General features: G+C 37.1%; 1 protein-coding gene across 1 annotated transcript in view; it reads left to right on the top strand.

Annotated features, from left to right (window-relative positions):
• The window catches only part of DARS1 (aspartyl-tRNA synthetase 1), a 39394-nt gene extending 25827 nt beyond the window's left edge, over positions 1–13567 (top strand). Inside the window, exons 8-16 of the mRNA XM_080600761.1 lie at positions 3171–3282; positions 5267–5401; positions 6557–6704; positions 7683–7829; positions 8832–8874; positions 9520–9600; positions 10256–10367; positions 11259–11330; positions 13162–13567. Coding sequence (XP_080456887.1) covers positions 3171–3282; positions 5267–5401; positions 6557–6704; positions 7683–7829; positions 8832–8874; positions 9520–9600; positions 10256–10367; positions 11259–11330; positions 13162–13253 — 942 coding nt within the window. The 3' untranslated portion in view covers positions 13254–13567. The remainder of the gene's footprint in view (positions 1–3170; positions 3283–5266; positions 5402–6556; positions 6705–7682; positions 7830–8831; positions 8875–9519; positions 9601–10255; positions 10368–11258; positions 11331–13161) is intronic.
• Positions 13568–18321: the final 4754 nt, after the last annotated feature.

The following is an 18321-nucleotide window of genomic DNA, read 5'->3' as shown; positions in this document are numbered from 1 at the left end:
AACAAAAAGTTCACAGCTTTGCACGTCTGCGCCTCAGTCACACGTCTTGGAGATATAATCATGTAAGGTGTTAACTGCCCTCGATTCTACTGAAACGTATTTGTCTCTGACTTACGTGGCTGCGATTATTTCAATGCTGCAGATTGTGTTAAATAGAATGTGTGATAATTGTTTTTATAGTCTTACAGTGTTAAACTACTCTGTTCTAATATTATTTCCCTTTTATAGCGTTTAAATAATAAATGCACAGTGAAGTTATGATGAAAACTTGTATTTCAGCACTCATAGAATCATTAAGGTTGGAAAAGACCTCGAAGATCATCTGGTCCAACTGTAAGCTATTGTTAGCTAAACATTTTTTCTGCTTTGATTATTAGAAATAACAAATTTTCTTGTGAAATAAATTCTGCAGACCATGTTTAAACATCAACACTGTTAACAGCAGCAACATCTAAGTGGCATAAGTTTGTTTCAGTTTCTGCTTCACACTTGAAGGATCATTTACTGTCTTTGTCACTGTCTCAGATAAGAATTTCCCAGTATATAAGGGGAAGAGTTTATATTAGAGTAAACACTACAGGAAAAGTATGCCATAGTGAAATGTTGTTTGAGGCAAAGGTAAAAATCGATTCACTTTGACAGCTGTCTCTGCCTTAAGATTGTTATGTTTGCAGCTAAGTGTGGTATCTCAAATGGGAACTGTTACCTACCACTATAGCCAGACCTCATAACACACATACCAGTGCCTCAGTTAAAGGCAACATAACAGCATGAATTATTTTCTTCAGATAAATTCAGTCTCTTTTTGTCCCAAACATTCCAGTGCAAAGGACATAATTAAATCTGAAAAAATTTGTTTCATATAGACACATACTTAAAATCTTTGGAAAGTTGTAGTTTGATGTCACCCATTTGACTCTACTGCGTGTTGATAGATGCAGTTCTTTAGGAGTTTATCTCAAATGTCGTCTTGGCCTGTTTAATTCTTGCAAGGAGACTGCAGGATCATATACTCAACAGTTACCTTTGTTGGCAGTCTCTGAATGAGCACTGATGCTCAGCTACCTTAGGTAGTAAGAAGAGCGGTCATGTGAGATCTAATTTGAGGTGTGGAGAATTGCTGCTTGTTCTTTTCTTGGTCTATATTTAAAGAAAAAACTTCACTGTCCAGACCAGTGAATTTGGCTGCCTTCATAAACACTATTTTTGAAGATAATTTATCGTTACAGATGGGATTGGGAAGACAATGTCTTTGCTCTGCATCCTCACTAAAGCAAAGAGTTGTTACTACCTGGCAAAGTATTGTTAGTAGAGGTGTGTTAGTTATTTACCAGCCGTGTTTCTGTGCACACCTCTAGGCTTCAGAGCAAGTAATTGCTCTCAGATTGGGCTTAGCACATCACCATTCCTCTTTTTCCTGAGAGTGTGTACCTTAGCATGGAGCTGGTGCTGGTTCCTCAGAAGGATTGTTGATCAGAAGTCATTGTTACTGTCCTACTTTTAAGCAATTGTTGCACGTTTTGTTTAACTTTTTTTTTTTGAAATTTGTCTACTTTATAAAAAAACTGTATTGGTGACTGTCATGTGACTGTTTGGGTTGTAATCTCTTGTAAAATCTTTCAGCTTCTGAATAGGAGATGGTTAAATATATATGCATATATGAAATGTGTATTTATTATATCCCTTTGAATCATTTGGGTGCTTTGATATAACGCTGCCACAAATTATACACCCAATTTGGGCTACCTTTCTTGTCTTAGCATATGTCTGACTCTGGGAGACCCGTGGAAAAAGGGTGAAAAAGTTTGAGGGTACTTTTGTAACTGTTGCTCAAAACCTCATTTCCTTCATTTTGAAAGTAGTGGGAGTAGTGGCTGTGGTTAATGCTATCAGACAGCGAGAGCTGCTGGCAATTATTGACTAGGCTCAGCCCCTCACACTCCTGAGATATCAGTCTGCTAAAATTGCAAATAACTCCAAATTACTATAAATCTGCAGTATTATTACCGTTTTCTTTCAGTTTTTCAGTTAGGTGATATCTTTATCTCCTAGAGATGACGAATGTAGATTTATTTCAACATATCCACTAACTGACTGTCTAAATTTGGGTGCTTATATATTTTGTTTTGACTGGGTTTTTTTGTTTTGTGGTTTGGTAGGAGTCATGTGAAAAAGCCCACAAGGCTCTCCTTACCCTAACTGACAAGTAGGGTACCTTGCAGAAAGGAGAAGTAAACAGTGCTGTGACGCAGGTTGTTGTAAAGAAATGTTTTCTAAGTTGTTTGCAGGAATTCGTTAGGTTCTGTATACGCTTGTAGGTTGCTAACTGCCAGTTCTAAAATGCTGCAAGCACAAAATCAGATACGGGTTCAGTGCTGACGTGTTGGAGTGTTTTGAGCATTTGTTAAGGGATTTTTTTTTCACACTAAAACCCAAGAGTGTTCAAAGAACGTTTAGTGTAGATATTTGTTAACCAGATAAGTCGCTTACCTGTGTCGTGCATAAACAAGTACAAGCTGATCAGTTCAGGTTTTCAGCTAAATGTACTTCTGAAGTAAATTTTGAAAAAGACAGAAAAACTGCAGTTCATGTGATCAGGTGCTACGTGGACTGTTAAATGCTGCTGGGAGTTCAGACCTTCTTTTGAGGATGTTTTTGTGCCTGTGTCATATGTGGTTAGCATGTGACTGGTTTTACGTGACAAACATGTATTCTGTAGTCTTCAGTAGGCACAAACATTTTGACCTTATGTAAGTAAGGGCTTTGCTCTTATCATGCATGGTATATTGCTGCAACTGTTCTAGTTCAGTGTGCTGAAAGCTTTTTAATAGGTTTAGTGTTTTTATTCAATTTTTTACTATAAAACCTTTATTTGCAGAAGCATAACTTATAAATCAGTGATTGCTTAAATGTTGAATTGACCATAGTGCCTCCTTTATAACTGAATATGCTGTAAACTGAAATGAGGAGTTTCTGTTGTTTCCATTCCTATTTCTTCTTGTGTAATAAATAATAATTAAAGTGCACTTTTCTCTGTTTAGGCAAATACAACAACCTAGCGTTCCTAAGAGAATAAATGTAGCTTATACTGTCCTGATACCTGTCCAGAAAAAGTAAGGGTTGGGAAAATTAACTAACTTAGGATTCTTTATTTTATCTTCTCTTTATAGACCTCCACTAGTCAGGCAGTCTTCTGCCTTCAGTCTGGTATTTGTCAGCTTTTCAGAGAAACTCTCATTCGCAAAGGATTTGTGGAAATTCAGACTCCGAAAATCATTTCAGGTATTGTATATTTGATCCAGAAGCTACAGATCTGCTTCCTTTATATTTGCTCAGTGTACCTATCTGCCAAAAATTTGGTAACTTCTTTGTTAACAAAAAGATAAAGTTGTATTCCTAATTTAGATACGACGTAGCAAACAAAGGAAGTATGGAAGTTGTTCTTCATTTTTCTCCTGACTTTGGATGCTAAAAGATCGACAAGACAAATACTATATATACCTGATTTACCTACTCGTCAGTACCTTTAAAGTTTTAATTTGTTTAAATATGGATTTCTGATCATAGGCATTGTTCTTCAGATCAGTGGTCTTAGTTTGAGTCTAAAATTCCATTCCCAGTATTGAAATAAATTCTAAATTAGCCTAAAAGCAACTTGCATCATAAAGAAGCTACAACAAACCGTGGTATAAGATGATGGCACTGTATACAGTGTGTCACTTCTGTACCAATGAATATATGGCTGAATGAAGGATCGGTAGTATCATTTTTCTGTTAGTATGGTCCAACAGTTTTAGCCTAACTAAAAGTCTGGCAGTGTTGATTTCGTTTCTGATTCTGTTGCTGATCTCTGCTGTATTGTCAAAATCTCCGATTTACAGGTGGATGTTTTTTCTTCCATCTTATTGGCGTGCTTTGAGGTGTTACTGATGTCACTAAGACACACAACATGTAAAATGTTACTGGAGGGCAGAATGTTTGTATTATTCTCATTGTGTGTGTTCATTGTATGCATTCCTTTTGCCTACTGAGTTTTATACCTCTGTATTTATATTTTTGGAGACAGCTCTTGATTGAGATGAAACCAGGACTTTTTAAGAAAATTCATGCAAGCAACTATTCTTACAATATGGAAAGTATCACTGAAGATAGGATAACTTTTTTTTTTTCCCTACAGAGACAGTTGAAATATCATGAAGTGTTAAAGACTTCCAGGCAGTCAGTTTATTTATGTAGGACTTTTGAGGAAGTGTGCTATTCTTACTGTGCAATGTACCATTGAAAGCAAGCAAGCAAGCATCCTATTGTTTGAATGAGATAATGTTTTGCAAAAATAACTAAGTTAAATCAATGCAGTCCTTACTAAACTTCCAAGCTACGTATCATAGCTGTTTTAAGATTTGAGATTTAAAAGGTTACCTGTATTCAAAAATAACGAGTCACTGAAACTATTTCAGTGGGAGTAGTGATGATGAAAGAAAAGAAAGAAATTATAGTGGAAGGGCTAGTAATAATAGTAATTAGCACTTTGTTTAGTGTTATCTTAACATAAGAATCTTCAAAGACTATTAAGTAATGTTACTCTCTGATGCGCTTTTGTCAGTATGGTAGGCAACTGTAACTCTTATACTACAGGCTGGGAAATGGAAATTGACTCAGCTTTGGTAGGCACTTTACAGTGAGGGGTTCAAATGCAGGTGTTCTTGCCTAGTGTTCTCCTGGTAACTTTCTGTGATAATTGCCTCAAACTGAGAGATAGCTTTATACCTTTGGCAGATGTCCTCTGGTAAATCTAGTTTGGGCTCTGAGATACATTAGTGCCTTCAGACAACTCAGACATTTGCCCAGTCCTCTGTTAGAAAGGACAGTCCTGGCAAAACAGGATGTGCCTCAGATCTCGGCCTCTGCAGTTAACTGTCTTTGAAGCTTGCATCACAGATAAAGATTGGTTTCTACAGAAATGTTGGGCTGTAAGTAGATGTGGTGTGGTACAAGCATACATTCTCTGCTGTCCTCACTAAAAGGTGAGGGAAGGCTGTGAATAGTAACATATTGAACTATCCCAACTCAATTTGCAGATTTGCAAGACAATGTCTGACAGTCCTGAGCTGCAAAGCTTCCCTTAGCATTAAGAAAGCGTATCTTTTTCCTCTTACATGCTTTGTAGAAAAATCTCCTGCTTATCTTTAAACACAAGACTATCAGTCTACCTATATATTTTTTTATTTTTTTATTTTAATAATTACTGTAAGCACTTGCTTTTCAGCTGCCAGTGAAGGAGGAGCCAATGTGTTTACTGTATCATACTTCAAAAGCAGTGCCTACCTGGCTCAGTCCCCGCAGCTGTACAAGCAGATGTGTATATGTGCTGACTTCGAAAAAGTTTTCTGTGTTGGGCCAGGTAAGAAAAACATTGGCTTATCTATATTATAACGTTTGCAGTGATGGCTTTTAGCAGTTACAAGTAAGATACCATGTAACTTGAAAGCCTTGAATGCTTTCACTTAATATGGTTTCACACACCAAACACAAATTTCAGTTGGGGTGACAAACGAGAATAAAGTTGACGGGGAGGTTGCTGAAGTAAAACTAAGATGCTGAAATACAGATGGAATTGTCTTCTCCAGTGCCTGCTGTTCTCTGGGGAGAAAGAATAGAGTTGCACTGGAAGCTAATAGTATGATAGAGAACTTGGAATAACACTGCGACTACTGAAGCCATGTTTTCCTGTTAAGCATGCTTTAGTTGCCCAGTAGTAAGCAGCTAAAATAGGCAAGCAAAGTTTTAAGTACTTCACATTGCATATTAACAAGTACTTATCCCATGCTCTTGTATATGTACCAAACAGCATTATTTAGAAAATGTGTACTTGTAACTGGGCTGTCAGTAAATAATCCAAATTTAATATTTCCTTGTCTCATGCTATGTCTTTCTCATAAGCTGATAGGATGTTGCCTTTTTAGGTGGTAATAAAGCATCTTTTGCTAAGACATCAAAGATAGGTTTAAAGATATGTAAAGTGAAAATGCTGGAAAACAAATCAATAACAGCATGTAAAACTAAAAAAAAAAAAAAGTAATTCACAAGACCTTAAATGCCTCATTAATTACTAACACGAGTCGTGTTTTTTAGGAAGACATGTTTATATATCAGACTCATATACCTGAAAAAAAAAAATCAGAACATTCACACACGTACAAGTATGTTTCCTGTGAAAAAGGTAGTTTTCAAATCTGAGAGTTCTTGTGTGTGCCTGAAGGCTTGTCTGTTTTTCCCACTTCTGTTTGTTAGTGTGACAAGAGGTAGTACCTCTCTGCAAGTCTTGTCTGTCTTGTATCCTTTGACCACCGCAGCAACAATAATGCTGTCAGATGCTATTAGAAATGATGCTTTGAGGCAGCTTTTTGTTTCTCAGAACTTTTTGTTTCTCAGAATTGTCATGTCTAGAGACAGCATTGTTTGTGGTCCAATTACTGATGTGTTTGTTTGTCCATGTTATTTTTTCAAAATGGAATTACAATTTCAGGTCAGTTAGAATTTCTGTTTAATTTTACAGTTTTTAGAGCTGAGGACTCCAATACACACAGACACCTGACCGAGTTTGTTGGTCTGGATATTGAAATGGCTTTTAACTATCACTATCATGAAGTGGTAGATGAGATTGCAGATACCATGGTGCAGATATTCAAGGGACTTCAGGAGAGGTAACGAGAACATTTTCCATTTCATGAGCAACTTCATTTGTTTGAAATCTCTTGCACTGTGGTATCAAATGGGTAAGCATTTTGTCCTCAGCCTGTCAGATAATCAGTCATTAGTAACCTGATTTACAACAAGAGAACTTCAAACGTTGTTTTGCTCCTAACCATTTCTTTGTACCCGACTTTAAAAGTTTGCTAAAACCATAGGCTAGTAAATTGTCTGTTTTTAGCCAAACTTGAATTTCCTACAGTATGCCAGTTTGTGCCACAAAAATTTGCTGTTCATTGTTGAATGGGCTTCCTAATACAAATGATCCATCATTAAAGTAAAATATCCTTCCTGTTGTGCCACTACAGGTAGACTGATTGTTCTGTTTTGAAATTAAGATTAATATTAACCGTTTAAGGTGGCTTTCCTGAATCAAATTTATTGTAACAGCCCACGTCTCTGCCATGACAGCAACAAAGACTATTCTCCATTATTCATAGTCTAACTCATTAAAAAGCCAGGCCAGAAGTTTAGGAAGTGGTTTTCATTTGCTTACAAGTTAGACTATTTTGCCAGCAGAAATGCAAATCTTTTCATCAGTCTAGAAAGAAATTTCTCTTTTATATTCGAAATAGAGTATTACTTAAATCAAAGGATAACCCAGCTAAAGATTACAAATCAAAGGGTTGGTTTCTAGATGTCTTAACTGTGAAAATTTGACCTAGTCAATTATTTCTTACAAAAGGAGTAAAACAGAAGTAATAGTAAAATATTAACACGTATATCATTGGATTGCATTAATTTACATGAAACGTTTCCTTGGGATTATACAGAACTTCTCCAGAAGATGCTTTAAAAAAGGTTTTTATGTTGCAAGAGGGACCTCTTGTGGCAGACTTATATTCTTCTTGTATCTAATAATGATTTTGCATTGACCATACATCTCTTAATTATTTTGTATTTTGCTTCTATTCTTGTTTTCTTCTGTGTAGATTCCAAACTGAAATTCAGACGGTGAACAAACAGTTCCCATGTGAGCCGTTTAAGTTCTTGGAGCCAACTCTGAGACTGGAATACCGTGAAGGTGTGGCCATGCTTAGGGAGGCTGGTGTTGAGATGGGTGATGAAGACGACCTGAGGTACTTTGGCAATGCCCAAATGTGTCAGTCGAACTTAAACCTTAAGTCCTGTACTGTGCAACTGAGCCCTCAAGAAGGAACTGCAAACTTTGAGAGGAATAAACAGCACTTATATCCAGATCTCTTGACAAATAAATGAATGGATATGGAAGTAGTCCTTTCTCTTATTCTAGGCTATACATATAAACTCTGAGATTAAAAAAACTAAAACTTACAACGTGAAGTGAGAGGAACTTGAACCTTCTAAGATTAGAAGAAGCGCTTTTTTATATAACAATTGCAGTCCTTCATGTGAATTGACATACGTATTTGGATAGGATTAAACAAAAAGATTCTTCAGTCTTAAGGTCTTTCTTTTCAGTAATGCCTTCGCATTTCCTTTTTCCACCTCTGAGGAAAATGGTTAAGCAGTTGATTGCATTTCCATTGATTGGCTTGAAAGATGGTTTTAATTAACTGATTATATATAAATATTTCTGATGATGCTTACTATGTTAAAACATTTCTTTTCTTTCCAATAATATATCCGGTACCATTAGGATAATATGTGATACTACAATTAAAGGAACTTTGTGTCAAAGAAATTTCAGTTGTAAGACCTCGTTATAGCAAAATAATTTCCTCGCTAGCTGCTTAGAGCATTTCTCACTGTGTCTAAAAAGAAATCACTGCACAGGATGTATGCCCATATGAAACAGAGTACACAATTATTCAGTAATATGAATACAGCGACTAGAAAGTAGTTATAATAAGAACAAGAATATTGTTAGGTACCAGTTAATTTAAGGGACTCCTAGGACCCATACAATGTACGTAGGAACAGGAATAAATGTACTTGATTTTTGAAATTTGTTTGCACAATCCAAAACACACAGAAACAAAGAATACATTTTCTAAAGGACAGACTGCAGTAAATCTGTAGTTTAATCTTTTTAGCTTTACAAAGTATATAATCAGTAAAAGTTTAAATCACTTAATTGTAATGGTGATAATCTTTTTCAGCACACCTAATGAAAAGCTCCTGGGACGCCTCGTAAAGGAAAAGGTAATGATTATTTTAGAATAAATATGTTTGTCACTGAATTTGAAGCCTGATATAGTGGAATCACTGGGTACGTATAAATGGCTACTTCGTGTAAAATAATTTTTTACTCACTGATTAAGAAAACAGTATCAACATGCAGAAGTTGTGAAGAATTTGTGATTAGCATAAGCATTTCTTAATTGTCTGACTGTATTACAGTTTTGTTTTTGCCAACATCTACCAACAGTTTTGTCTTATTGATAATCTACTCCAAACCATTTTCAGTCTTTTATTTCTATTGAATACACCAAACAGGATAGTACTTCCAAAAAAAAACATTTCTTAGGATAATTAAAAACCAGCAGAACAGACAACGAAGTCTTCAGGGAAAAATGAGATCTTGGGGTGGGGGGGGGGGGCTATTACTTTGGCAAGATGTTTTGCTGCTAAAAATTCTTGAGTTCACAATAGGAGCAGCATTGGGAAACAGATAAATAATATACTACTTTTATCGATAACTCATTTTTGAAGATAATACTGTCAAATTTGTGCCAAGTTATTGGGATTTTTTTTAAGATTTCAAAGATTCGCTGATTGTGTGGAATGTTAATTTTTTCTTTACATTGTTTTCACTTGTGCTAACTTCTGAAAATCATCATTTTTCAGTATGACACAGATTTCTATATTCTTGACAAATACCCTCTTGCTGTGAGGCCTTTTTATACAATGCCAGACCCAGTAAACCCTGTAAGTAAAGTTCTTTGTCGATGTCTGTGGGGGTTTTTTTGAAGTTGAAATTACTCTGTATAGGAATAACTTGACAGAATAGATAAAGTGTTTTTATATGATCTGCTGTAGTAATTGAAATTCTGGTAACAAGAGTAGGTCAGTTGTACATGGCCCATAAAGTGTTTACAGTTACCCTTCACCAGTGAAAACACATGAGAAAGAAATATATATAGCTGAAATTGGAGGAGCTTTACTGAAGAGATCTCCACGGCCACTAGAAGAGATCTCCAGTTCCTCCATCACTAAAAAGAGACAAAAACATTCTTCGAGGGCAACAGACACTTCAACAGAAATCCACTTTTTTACATTGATAGAAAATTCCCCAGTTTATTCCAGAATCCAGAGTAAATATCTTTACAGCATCTTTTGCTTGGATTACTGCCTGCAAATGCGATGTCTTTTTCAAAGAGTGTGTGGATGAACTTTGTTTTTTTAAATTGACTCCAATCAAATGAGGGGAGACAGTGTACTCTAATTCCAGGGCAGACTCAAATACATTGCACTGTTACTACATAGCTTTGGATATCTAAGTGAAGTTACTGAGGGGTGTGTATTTGCCACCTAAGGATGGAGCAGCTTTAGACAGGAAATAAACTAATCTTTGTCTTTCCAGAAAAACTCTAACTCTTACGATATGTTCATGAGGGGAGAAGAGATTTTGTCTGGAGCTCAGAGAATTCACGATCCTCAGCTGCTGACAGAAAGAGCCCAGCATCACGGCATTGGTAACAAGATAAACAACTTAAAGCTCAGTTTAAAAGATTATAAATTGTGATTGGATTAGTTTCGTTCAGAGGAAGAATTTCAGGCAGAATTTAATGTGGCAGTAATGCTAAAATCACAACACTGTTTCATGCATAATGTTAATCCATCTAATTGTTCAACCATTTTAATCTAGAGTGGTGGTATTAAGAAAGTAATTAGTTTCCCAGCAACACCTTGATGAAAAGGGATTGTTTCCAAGCGCTTTAGAGAGGATGTAACACAGGAAATACCTTCAATAGAAGGAGGGTAGGCAAACAAGTCTCATTCTGTACTCTCACAGACTTCTTGTGGAGTACTCCAGCAGAGTGGTTGGTTGTCCCTTTTATATCTTGAACTGAGAGGAAATAAGCAATAAGTGGTGAAATTTAAGGATAAGGCTGGCTAATAGTAAAAGGATAGAAGAGCAAATTAGGTAGAGATCAGGAATGTAAAGTGTAGATTGAAATCATGCTTTCAGTGGATGGTGAAGTGAAATGTCAAGAAGATACTAGCAAAAAAGGAGTAGCTCCCACTGTAGCAAGAGAGAAAAACAGTTGTTAAATCATTACTTTCTCATTGCAGTTTATTCAGGATTTCACTAGTTTTCGTAAATTATGACAAACAGTTAGGCCTAGCTCTTACTCAGTTCTAGAATTCCTTTCCTGATTAAATTATTAACAGTAATAGAATAAAATTGCTACAGGCGTAACTTCTAGACATTGCTGGGTAATTTATTTGCACTTTGAGTGAAACCCACTGTTAGTTTTTAAGTCACCTTGGTAAATTTTTTTTTGTTTGCAGTCCCCTTGTCGCTTATGTGTTTCTCACCTGTTTAATGAACCCCAAGCCAAATACACCTTTTTCTTGTCTAGATCTGGAGAAAATAAAGGCATATATCGATTCCTTTCGGTTTGGTGCACCTCCACATGCTGGTGGTGGTATAGGTAAGTGTGTTTATTTTATTATATTCTGTGTTAGCTTGACCTTAACTTAAAACTGTTTAGTCTCTATCAGGGTTCAATATAAAATTCACAGTAGTAGTCTTGTTAGGAAAATGTGTGGAAATGTTTATCCTGAGGAATTTAAGGAGAGAAGCTAAACAGTAAGACGTAATGGCAAAAAATGATGGCACAGTGTGCCAAGTTTAAAAGGTAGGTGATCACAAGAGAAAATACACTGATTTATTAGCCTAGCAGGTCACCTTCAAATTTTACCAAAGAGAAAAATGTAAGGAGGCAAGAAAATACTGCATTATGTATGGATATATCACAGTCTACTAATACCAGAAGCCACTGGTATCTTAATGCATTTGATGAAGCTGTTGTGCAGTGAAGAGAAACAAGTGATTGCTTCTGTCTTTATTCACTGCGATTTGACTGAATGTTACTGATTAACTTTGGCTGATGCTAATAGTTTCTGCAAAGGTATTGATGTCTACAGCCTTCCTGTCTTGGGTGTGAGCATTTTACATACTAAAATGAACAAAGAGTTTTTTCATAACTTAATGATAACAATTTTCAGTTATAGACATTGCTTTCATTAGCAGAATGAAATCTCTTTATGCATGTGGAAATAAGATACTTTGTTAGGTCCTGAGCAATATGCACAGTGGTTTCTTTGATTCAGTCTTTCTGCATTTGCCTCACATTGGTAAGGTACGTTTAATATATTCCTGGCACGTTAAGAGAACAACCTCCTAAGTATGCCTTTAGTAAATGTGTTGAAATGCAATATGCTTTTGGGACGGCTGTTTTGAAACACTTAAAAGATGTTAGCGTTAGTGATCATCAGCTTTTGTAGACAATCCCCAATCATTTAGGCCAGTCACAACTGATATCAAGGAAGCTGAAGCTGTGTCTTTTCTGCAATGTAAATGCTCCTCATCACACATCCCAGAGGCCAGGCCCAAGTATCAGCCAAACCAAAGATGCTGTGAGAATGATCACTGTTCTCTAGTTGTTTTAGCTGGAAATTTTAACACAGGAGGAGTGTGTGAATAATAGGCATCTGGGTTTTAGTGTCAGTATGGCTGGGGTGCATATCTAGCCCCATGGATGTGGAAGTCTTCACACGTTCCACGGTATGTGCATAACCTCTGAGGTTTCAGAAGGAAAGAACACAATGACCAGTGAAGTATTTATTATCATAAAGATATCAGCAAATAGTTACGTGGGTACATACTGCTGAATCTGTATTCCTGCACTGTAGAGCATTTGGAATGAAATTCCCCAAGCAGATTTTTACTGTAGTTGCCTATGACAGTTAATGTCTCTGAAGTATTTGGTACCAGCAGTTAAGACTGCTTTGTTCTATCCTTCTGTAACTGTATTCAAGATACAGTTCTCCCAATTACTCCCTTCCCATTTCAATTTTCTGCACCATCTTTCTTGAAAGTCTGAAGTAATTCAAAAGAGAGTTGAGTCTCTAGTACCATTGCTTATTGGTACATGTTCCAAATGAAGCCTGTGTCGTGTCAGAAGGTGCTGTATGTAAAACTTGTAATTTCTGCTTCTAGCTCTTTTCTGTAGTCAGATGTGTTAATGCATACATGTCATAGAATCATTTCAGGTTGGAAAAAACCTCGAAGATCATCTAGTCCAACCTTTAACCTAGTACTGACAAGTCCACCACTAGACCATGCTACTGAAGACATCAGTCTTCGGTCGAACTATGTGAGGCTGGATGTAGCTATAAAGTACTTTCAGCTTCTTAAGAGTTTTGAACAAAAGACTTGCCATACTGATGTTTTTATTTTATTTTTTTCAATTGATGTAGGGCTGGAAAGAGTAACTATGCTATACCTAGGGCTGCATAATGTCCGTCAGACCTCCATGTTCCCACGGGATCCCAAACGACTGACGCCCTAACGAGACCTTCTGAAAGTTTGAGGTGATTTGCCCTGCGAATATGATTGTGAGCATATCTGTTGCTACTGATGAACCTGTATTGATCTAAGCATTATAATATGCAATAAAAGAAGATCATCTCATTTGCTAAAGTGCCACAATAATTTTTTTTTATTCTTTGGTATTTATTTAAAAGAAAAATATTTTAACAGATCAAGACTTTGTATTGGCAACTGCACATTTTTAATGAAAATGTGATACTTTGAGCTAGTGTTCTAGTGTCACATTAAATTGTATCAAGTTTCTAAATATTTAAATAAATTATGCAATAAAAATCTGCATTTTTAACTCATGTCAGCAAGATTGAGTATTTTGGAGTACAGAAGTGGCTCAAAGCTGAAATAGCTGGATGCTTGCAATTCAAAAAGTAGGAGGAAACCAGCCAATTGTTAATTTACATGAGTATTAGGTAGAGAAGCAGGTGAGAAGTGGAACATTCTTAACAAAAAGTCTTAACAGATTGTAATAAATCTCTCAAAGTAAATTAGATACAATATCTGTCTTTCTGGTTTTTGCTTTATATCCTCACAAGATAATCACGAATCGTTAACATTGTTTTGAAACAAACAAAACTGATGCAATAACTGTCCAAAGTTTAAATTTATTTTTTTGTCTTCGCTTTTTTTTTGGAAGTTGTATAGAAGTCATGCCCATTCTTTATTTTATGTTACTACCTGAGACTGGATAGGAGATTATATACATTCATGGGATGCATGAGGGATATATAATATTCTCAGAAAATGAATGGATGGTGAATTTGAGAGCAGGTCGCATGTTTGCATGCCTCTATGGTAACTAAGTAAATCAAGGAGGATCCCATGTATCTATTGCCAATGAAACAAAAGGAAATAATGTATGCCAACCTATTTTATTTTTTTTTCCATTTATAAATGCCGCAAACTGTTTGAAAGTTGTACATCTAGAGAAACTGGGTGTTTCTGTAAGTCAGAGTACGTCTGAAATTCTAGATATCCCTTTTCTCAAATGAATCACCTCCTTGAACCTCATTTTGCAATGGCATGCAAACCTCTACTTCTCTTCCTCCTTTTCCCAACCCTAAAGTTATGCCCTGCATTTTGTGAGGAACCACTGTATTTGGAACTTCCTTTTATGTACTTTATCTGATGGTTGTTTTTCAAATTTAAAGCATTTAAGCATTGATGCCAAAGAACAAAGGATTCCGTTCCATGCTTGGGCCCTGCAATACAGTTAGTCTGATTTTCATACATATCTGTGACTCCTGACTTAATTTTTGCTTAACATTTTCCATGCTAAAGAGTTTTCAGTAGGAGGTGTAGTTTAGACAGTCTATGTTACTGTTGCTACCTTGATTTTTAAATGTCAGAGAAGTCATATATCGGTTATGCTACAGAAAGGTCAGTGAGGCTGTGTATAAGTTGTGTAGAATTTCACAAAAGGGCAAATCATCTTTTGCAGCTGCCATTGAACAAGACTTAATTTTCATGTTTTGTGACAAGTTCTCCATTATAAAACAATCATTTTAGGAATACTAAAGGTCAGTTTGGTAAAGTACTGGAAATGTAAAAGTTAAACTTTGTTTAGAAGTCACACAATTCAAAGCATAACACATTTTGCAGCTTTGCTTATGAGTGTTATGCAATTAATTTACCATGGAATCTTCCCCAAATTATTTACTTTCATTTAAATTGTTACAGTGTACCCAGTTGTACTTTACAAAGCTAAGTGGCTTATAAGTACAGCTTATCTTCACAGACTTATTACTGATGAATCCAAGTTTCAAAACAGTTGTTTATTCAGCTAAGCCAACTGGAATTAATTTAATTACTTTTGTTCATACAGAGTTGGTAATATATTCCAGGTTGGAAGCGCTTCCTCCTAATAATAAGCAAAATTACTAGCTTCCATTTCATGCTAACAAAAAAAATACTCTGGGAATTAAGTTCATTGCTCTAGATGCAGCGGCAAGTTTAGTGTATATGCTCCTGTAACAACTGTGCTTATCCCAGTTCTGTTAAGAGTTATTCAAGCTCATGTTTTAGTTTGATTTATTCACAGTAGCTGCAGAAGAACTCGAATTTGGCTGGAGGCCCCGATTCCTTTGTATGCAGAATTTTTTAATGCAATTGTTCACAGCTAACTGAGAATAATTATGATCATAAATCAAAATGCAAACATGCATTTGTCCTGGATGTCATTTAAACAGGATATGTCAGTGCTGCACAGTGTTAGAATTTGGTTAAAACTCTCCAAATCGTAATTCAGAACTATGTCTTGTTTTGATAGATAGTAATTGTGGTTTGATAGTTCTGGAAAACCTGTGTAGTTCTTTATTTCCACTATTTCTAGCTGTAAGTTAGCATTTTACACAGTCCCAGTTGCTGCTGCTTTTCCACCAGTTAAGATGTTTTTTTTTCTTTCATGATGTACAGATGAAGATAATTATTATGGTGCAATTTTTTTAAATACTTAGGAATAACTATGGTATAGTAAGGGATTGCCAGGGAGTCTTTGGTTATCAGCTAACACCAGAAAGCCTTAGTTTACTTCTGCAGTTTAACTACAACATTTTCCTGTGAAAACCCATCTGTGTTCAACAAGCTGTCTGAATCTGCCCACCAGGAGGGAGGACTTGTGCTAGTTTTCTGGAAGTTAAGTGCAGGACTGACTGCCAGTGGCTGTGCGCTGCCGTTGTGGGGTAACCCCAGGAGGCAGCTAAGCACCTCGCGGACTCCCTGCTATGTGAAAGCAAACTACGGCCTGCGCTCTGCTGCCGAAGGGATGGAGAAAAATGCACTGGCGGATCAGTCGGCCACCTTTGACTCCGTTTCGTGCAGTAGTTCCAGCATGTGTGGTATGACAGTGCTTAACAGGGGCGTGACTTCATTCATAGTCCACTGTTAACCTCCAGCCTCTATCAGACTCTTGCACTGGCCATACAGGACTGGGAAGGACGAGTGAGTCAAGGAATCAGCTCCCGGATGCGACTCAGGGAGCCTTGGAGGTGTGATGCTGGTGCACCATCGTGGGGGCCACTGGTACCCGCTTTGGTTCTTTCCATGCAGCAGCCCCGCAACAGAAGGATCCTTCTCAAGGTTGGATGAGGTAGGCAGCTGTTTATTCTTGTTTGCACCTACAGCAGCTATACCAAAGGCACACTCATACCCCTTTGGATCCTTGAAGTACCCTTTTGGGATAGTGCCAAGGATATGTGGGGCCTCCAAATTGGCCACAATAGGGTGCTTTTGCCATTTGTTTCCCATCAGGCTCACCTCGGCTTCCAACACAGACAACTGTGATCCCATTGTTACTCCAGAAATCCAGCCTCTTGCCCAGGCTATGTTTCAAGGCCTGTTAGAGGTGTGATCCTACTGCAAGCTGGCACAGTCCTTCGGCAGTGCTAGGTGTGGAGTTGGAACCCACATGGACAGACATCCATTGCATCAGTATCCAAAAGAGGAGAGGTGTCCTTGGCCCATCTGCTGGTTCTGGGGAATCGCTTGACAGCAACCGGAACAGTAATCTGCTTGGACGTACCTGCTTTAGCCACTGTTTTTTCCCTCTAAGTGCTGATCTCCATTTTATATTTATGTACTTACAAAATAGGCATTGATTTGGTTCCACCCATGATTACGAAAGTTGCTAAGCTTGTTCTTTTACAGTTTCATATTAGTGAAAGAACTTCATTATGAAGGAAAATCACTGAACTCACTGAAGCATAGCTTACAGTGAAAAAGATAATAAGTATCTGGGCGATGCAGAATCTATTGCCTGCTTTGTATTTATGTTTCTAAGAGTCTGTCTATAAACATGAGGAAAGTACTGTTAATGACCTAGAGATTACAAGCAAGCAAAAATGATGAACAAGTGTCTGTTTTAAACTACCTCTGATTTCACCTTTTTGCTTCATCCTTTTCCTTTTATTGATGATTTCTATTTTAGTGGTGTTCCCCAAATCCATAACTGTCTGTAACAGAGAAGCTCTAAACATATTTGTTCCACTAGACACCAAGGGCCTTTCTGAGATGATGCTGATCATCTGTAAGGAGTTCAAAGAGTTCCCTTACTTTAATCTTACTAGCTGACTCAAAATCTTGCATCGCTGTGATGATTTATAGATGCTTTCAAGTTTAAAAAAAAAAAACACAACTGATATTCTTGCAGACTTCTGAAGCTTGAAACGATTTGTTCTTTTGACTCACATTCATGCAGGAACTGCATAAGTTTAATCAGCTATTACTTTATGTAAAAGGCAAAGTGCTTCATTCACACACTGATTGTGCCAGTAACTTCACCATCCTTTGTCCCTGAAGGCTTTCCTGATAATAAAAGCAAGATAAAATGAAACTGATAGGCTGCCCTCGCAGGATCTTTCTGAGGGATGATGCTAAGCCCTGCGTGTTTCAGTTTCCAAATAAAACTTGAGGAGTCTTTCAGACTTTGGTCTCAGTTGTGGGTTGTGTGTGGTTTCCCCCACCCCACTGCTTAAAAGGGTTAGAAGTATGAAGGTGAGAGGGAACAGAGGTCCTGTACAACACAGGGCTGATTTTCTCATACAAGACACGTAGAAGAGCGCAAACATGTTGGCTGCTGCTGGTAAACCACAGCAAAGAGCCGCTATGTTCCAGTGACTCACCTGCAGCAGGACACTCGTCTACGTATGTCACTTGTGCACTGCCTGTTGGGGCAACCTGGGGACCTGTCCGTGTTAACCATCACCACTTCAGCACTTTGGTATTTTGGCTGTTCACGCTTGACGAGCAGTCATGCCTCAGGTACGTAAGCAAAAACTGAAACGTGGAGTCCTGTGACACACGCATTGGGCTTTTGTTTTTTTTCTTCTCCACCACAAACAGCCTCTGAGAATAAATAAATAAGAGCATGGGGCAAAAAGAAAGACCGTGGGGAGAACAACTTTAAAAAAAAAAAAAGGCTGAACAAAGACTGAAAAAAATATATATTTTTTTTAAATGGAGACTGGGAAAGAAAGATTACCCCCCTTTTTCCAGAGTCCCACAGAAAAGAGAGACCAGGGGAGAGGGGACTGGAA

This window comes from Anser brachyrhynchus (assembly GCF_964034855.1).
Source record: "Anser brachyrhynchus genome assembly, chromosome: 7".
Lineage (NCBI taxonomy): Eukaryota > Metazoa > Chordata > Aves > Anseriformes > Anatidae > Anser > Anser brachyrhynchus.
The sequence above is the reverse complement of the archived record's forward strand: the minus strand, read 5'-3'. Positions and strand labels throughout refer to the sequence as shown.